A 6337-nucleotide genomic window follows, 5' to 3' on the forward strand; every position below is an offset into this window, starting at 1 on the left:
GTAAAAACAGAAAAAGGACCATCAAATTACAAAAGAAACAGTACTGTAGAGCAGGATATTAGAGGATTAAAGCCACAATGGTATAGATTAAGCAGTACACAGTGAAGTAATGGAGAGAGTAAGTGCCCAATCCAGTAATTTCAAAAATAAATATTCTTTAAATATTGCAATACATTAAAATTCTTAACTTTTTTTAAATATTAAAACTTGCACAATAATGATGCTTGAGAAAATGGACCATATAGGGTCAGGGAAACCATATTTTATTATCTAAAGTGCTCTGTCACTATTTCAGAAACAGCAGTTTCTTCCCCAAATATTAAGCATAAGCTAGAACAAAATATAAATGAATCTGACCAAAGGTTTTACAAACATAAAATCAATAAGCACTATTACAAAAAAATAAAGAAAAATTTCATCTAAAAATCACAAAAGCAAATTTCACAATATTTTACCACATGATTTCAACAGCAGTTTTAAAATACAAAGAAAAAAAATGAAATACAAAGGAAAATTAGACAGACACCACCTTATTTTCTTTAAGAAGCATGCAAGTTTTACCACGCATAATAGCTGTTTATTTTGTAAAATAATAATAATAAAGCCTTACTATTATCTCTTTCACGTCTATTGGCATACAGAGTCTAGATTTTTCAGATTTTCTATAAGTGCTTTTATTTTATAAAATGCAGTGAGGTAAGTATATGATACTTGACACAGGGGAACTAGAAGCCAAGCTTTGAGTGAATATTGGTTCAGCTAAATTGATAACTGTGTTTCATGTAAAAGAAGAATTAAAATAGCACTACAGCAATGTGACTTATCCTCCCTCTACTTCTACCAAAATTCACCACAATTTATTTATAAAACACTGAATTAGCAAGGTATGGTCACATGAATACCAGTTTTCCATTAAGGTCCAAATTTTTCTCAAAAAAAAAATCAAACACAGAAAACCCTTTAAAGTCCCCTTTAAGAAATGAGCAGGTCCATATTAAAATTGACCTCAAAACAGTAATACATTTTATCCAAACTGAATATTTAAAAGGAAAAATGATCATATACTGAAAATAAATAACACAAAACTATTTACATGGTGACAATACTTTATATTTCAGTATTAAAGAAAACTTCACATAATCAAATCTATCAAGTTCTAATTTAAATTATGTTATAGAAGTTCTCCTTTTTTACTACATGATGTTATATTATTACTTAAAAGATTTATCAAAGTCCTCTTGACTGCTGAGATGCTTACAATTCAATATGAAGATTATGTTCAAGTAGACACTTCATAAATTCTTGCAAGCATGAAAATTTCAAGTCAAAACATAGAATCCTAAGCAACAATGGATTTAGTATTAAAAGGTTCCACAATTCAGCATATTAAGATATTAATTTTAGACTAAAGAAAAATGATATTACCCTTAGCTGCTCTAATTTCTTTGCTTGATTCTAAAAGCTCTGTTATTCAAAAAACCTTATTTTTTAATAACTCGTTATTTTAAAAAAAGTGACAATGCGGTGTTACTACAGAAATTACCAATGCAACTTTATTTTGCTTTAGTAACACAGATGTATGCTGGCTGTACTGACAGTTAAAGTCACTTGGATATTTTTCCCTAATCCTCAATCCATATTTTAAGAGTAATGTGCTCCATAAAATACTATATATCATTATAAATGATAGTATATACCAAAAGTTGACATGTAAGCTAGTATATCATAGTTTTGAGGGAAAGAAAACAGAACAAAAAAGGATTAGTACCACCCATGTCTTAATTATATGAACCTTTTTGCATGTAAACAGGATCCCTGATATGTGGATCACTTATCAAAAAGTCTTTTGTACACTGAGGTAAAATATTTGAATATATGGATTAAATATCAACAGTGCATTAAAAACAACAAAAAAAGTACACTGAATAGAGTTCCAGACCTTCTTGATTCAATTCTTGGGAGTGCACAGTTTCAGGTGGTGCGTAGGCATAAAATATAGATTTCTAGTAAACGAAATACCAAAGGAGGCACACATACATCCTTGGTAACAAACATCTAACTGAAAATAATAGACTTTCCTCTCTGCCTTATGCTCTCACTTTATGACAGAATTCTACAAACCAAACTGCTAGGTGTTAATATAACCTGCTTTGCTAAAATGTTATTAAAACAATCTACCTAAGGTTGTATGTGCAAAATGCACATGCTGCATATCACACAGAGAGAGTAAGAATGCATTTTTAAAAAGTCTTTACTGTAGTTCTGTATAAATGGTAGAATTATGAATGATTTATGGAAGACTTTTTAACTTTCTCAGATCTCTTAGCTTCCTAATTATAAACCCCATGTTACAGTTCAACAAACTAAATTCATTTTGTAAAGGAAATTAGAATATGACCAAAAGGCAAAAAATAAACCAAATATAGAGGGAAAAAAAAAAACTTTTTTTTTTTTTTGGAAAAAACTTTTAAAAGGAAGTATAAAACCTCCATAAGTACATAAAAAATGCTATCACAATAAATAGACCTTCATTTTTGGCAAAAATTAGGAAAATTATCATTTAAAAGTGATATATGGTAGTGGTCCATACGTTTATTTTAAATTAAGGAAAAACCTTCCTATTAATAATAGCACCCTTGTGCAACATTTCTCTCCTAGTGATAACAGTATACTTAGAGGCAAAGGGTTGGAGAATGAATTCTGATGATCAGACAGGATTTCTACAACTCAAGTCACACTGACATTTTGTGCTAGATTTCTTTGTTACGAAAGTTTTGTAGCATCCACGGCCTGTAGTAATACCTATAAACTAACTCAAAGACACAAGCAAATTTATCGCAGAAACTTAAAATGTCTGAGAGGAAACCGTTACTGCCTTTGAAAAAGACTGGGCTATCTGGAACGCCTGATTAATGTTGTTTAACATATGTTCAAAAGTGATTTATTTATAGTTTAATTCCAGTAAGTTCAGTTGGTATAAAATGGGTGTCTTCATTCTTCAGAGGATAAAATAATGCCAATATAGTCTAAGTATTGCCACATATGATTAATGTCATCAACAGTAAGACCATTATATCAGTCCTCTGAGAAATGAAGTGTGAGGGTGAAGCATAACACTACACATACTAGTTTTGTTTGTTTGTATGTATGTATGTATGTGTGTATGTGTGTATGCATGTATGTGTGTATGTATGTATGTATGTATGTATGTATGTATGTATACCAGATAGTCATAAGTCACTAATTAACTCTAATTAAAACAAAATAATTGCCTTGGACAAGTGAAAAATATTTCATCTTCAAGTATTTTAGAGGTGGACAAATCAAAAGTTTAACAAAATATTCCATACTGACAATTCTCTCTTTTACATACATTTTTTCCTTTTCTCTTTTTTAAACTATCCTACATAGATGATTATGAAAAAATGGAAGGTCATAAATAAGAAAAATATAACTCAGTCTTCCCCCAAAATAAGTTTTACAGCTTCACATATTTGAAGTCTTTTTAACAGATGGACCAATGAGTATAACCCATGTTATATGATCTTAAATGTTACAAGATAGCTCGTCTTTATAATTTACTTTGTTTTTATTGAAGAATAGCATACCTAACAAAAATATGCATAACTCTAAGCGACAGTTAAAATATTAGGAGGTGAACATATCCAGGCAACCAACACCCCCAGCAAGAAATTAATCAGGGGCCCTCCCTGGTGCCCAGGGGTTAAATTCTCAGCACTATCAAGCTTATCTCCAATAACTGCCTTCCCTCAATTCCCAGCCAGAGAGCTGACCCACATAGTACAATAGTCCTCTCCAACTGTTCTCCTGAACACTGTTTTTCAGAAGATCTGCCTGTTCTGCTCCCTGCTACCCCTGGTGAATCCTCTAAACCCCCACACCTGTGGCCTACACCCCAGTTCTTGTATGCATAAAGAAATCTCAAAAATAAATAAAATCATTACACGCATACCAGGAATCCTTATTGTGCCGTTTCCAGTAACAAACAGCCCAAAGGTAACCATTGTCCTACTAGATAAAACTTTTCCTGTTCTGAAATTTCATAGACATGGAGCCATAAAGATAAACTCTCTTATGTAAGTTGCATTTATCCATTATCCTTATGAGTTCATCCACAATACACAATTAAATGGTGCTGTGCTTTGAAACTTAAACATTTTAAATTAACTGCTATAATACCTTTGTAAATGATGAAATATCTAGTCATTAAAATGAATGTTTTTAAGACTATATGCCAGAGACAACTTAAGTTTCTTATGTTTGAATGAACAAGCAGTTTTTCTACTCACTATTCTAATCATAGCCGTCTTAAAGAATTAAATATAAGAAATAAGCTATTATGCAAACTTTTCTAATTAACGAAAAAAACATTTCTTTAAATATTCAATAGACTTAAAACATTTACATAAGGCCTAGACAGATTAAAAATTGAAAACATTTTATTAGCAACTGAATTCTCAGCACATACACCAGAATCATGTTTTTACTATATCAGAGAATGGAACAACATAATCAAAGCAGCCTAAGAAAGGAAAGCAGAAATTTTGCCAATGGAACATAAATGAAAATAAGGAAATTTCTGGTAATCATTTGAGATCCAATGAAACAAACTATATACATATATGGCAGAATGCAAGTGGTGAAAAAACACTAACCAAATTCTTTAAGCACCACAGAAACCAAGACACAAAATATCTCCCTGAAGAATGCAAGTATCCAAGATGTCGAACCTTACTTATCTCATTTAGTTTCCTCTCTATGTAATATGATAGGATTCAAAAATATTAAGTGTGATTTGAAAACAGAGTCAACATTGTTTTCCCAGAGTTAAGAGAATAAGTATTATTATTTCTTTGATTCTATTAGATGAGATCTAATCAAGAGTGCTGAAGCAAAAATGAGCAATAAATATAAACCCCAAAAGGGAATAATTTTTAATCTTAATATGAAAACCATAAATAAGAAAAACTAGGTTGATAATAGGATATTAAATGCTTAAAGTGCTATAAATCCACCACATAAGTCAGTTAATAGAACATACAAAATGAGTTTCAACTACTACATAAAAAAAAAATCCAATCCTCTTTACCTGTTGTTTCCTAAATTTTCAAGGCAACCTTCAATGAATCTCATTCGAATCTGTCTATCCGTAAACCAACATACTAAGGAACAAAGGAGTTTCTCTGCTTCATTAATTAATCCTTCAGAAAGATTAACCTATAAAAATGTAAACATAAAGTTACTGTTTATCCTGACAGTTTTCTGCTGAAAATTTGTAGCCTTTTTGGTCTATTGAAGAACTTACTGCATCATCATCTTGGACTATATCCCACAATAAAGTGTTTCCTTTCTTGCAAACATTATCCAAATTAATGTCTGTCACAGCATTACTGTTGAACTGATGTTTATGAACTGCAGGTCCTGAAAGGGTAAAATATAACAAGCTATAGAAGAATACAGCTGACTGAAATTGTGAGCTTCTACATTCATAAAATTAATAAATCCAAAATAAAGTATAACAATACATCTCTTAATCACAAAATTAAAATATATATATATATATAGACAGTAAGATCAGCACAATAGTTGCTTTATGAAGATTATTTAAACTTTGATAAGACTAAAGTAAAATAAGCCATTTTTCAATGTCTATTCACTTTTTTCTAATTAATATTAAATGTACCTCACATGTCAAAAGTGCTGCACATAATACCTGAAACCTAAATTAAGCATAAAGAAAACAACTTATTTAAGAGCACATAGGTTAAATAAAGCACAGCATTATGAAGCTGTCCACAGCCTCCACAACATGAGTTTGATACTCAGCCAGGGAGGTGACCCACACTGCACAGCAGACCTCTCCTGTGCTACCTGCTGCTCCCCTCAGTAGTGTTATTTCAGTAATCTGCAGTTCTGTCTCCCACAGTCCTCTGGTGAATCCCCCCCCCATACCTCTGGCCTGCACCCCAGTTCTTGTACGCATAAACAAAACTTTTTTTAAAAAAGAAAACATTTAATATAATTCTATAAACAAAGGACGCATTGTTAAGTGATTATCTGTGAAGCCTCAAGTCCCTAAATTAAGGAAAAAAACATGTTTCTGCAGATGATTTACCTAAAACCTTCTATCAAATTCAAAGATTCTGTAATAAATCAGAATTTAAATGTCAAGCTATATTCTCATTTATTTGGTTAAATTGTAAAAAAAAAAAACTTCTTGGCAGCCCTCCCTGGTGGTGCAGCGGGTTAAAGCACAGCACTAAGAAGCTAAAGCCACTTCAGCATAAGTTCGATTCCCGCCTGCCCCGGGGGTGAC

The 6337-nt window shown here is 31.6% G+C and overlaps 1 protein-coding gene across 1 annotated transcript in view; it reads right to left on the reverse strand.

The window, feature by feature from the left end:
• USP34 (ubiquitin specific peptidase 34) overlaps window positions 1–6337 on the reverse strand; it is a 216771-nt gene that overhangs the window by 120727 nt on the left and 89707 nt on the right. Inside the window, exons 17-18 of the mRNA XM_004691429.2 lie at window positions 5327–5442; window positions 5111–5238 (exon numbers count right to left, since the gene is read on the reverse strand). Coding sequence (XP_004691486.1) covers window positions 5111–5238; window positions 5327–5442 — 244 coding nt within the window. The remainder of the gene's footprint in view (window positions 1–5110; window positions 5239–5326; window positions 5443–6337) is intronic.

Source organism: Condylura cristata, unplaced genomic scaffold (genome assembly GCF_000260355.1).
Source record: "Condylura cristata isolate star-nosed mole 26May11 unplaced genomic scaffold, ConCri1.0 scaffold00031, whole genome shotgun sequence".
NCBI lineage: Eukaryota > Metazoa > Chordata > Mammalia > Eulipotyphla > Talpidae > Condylura > Condylura cristata.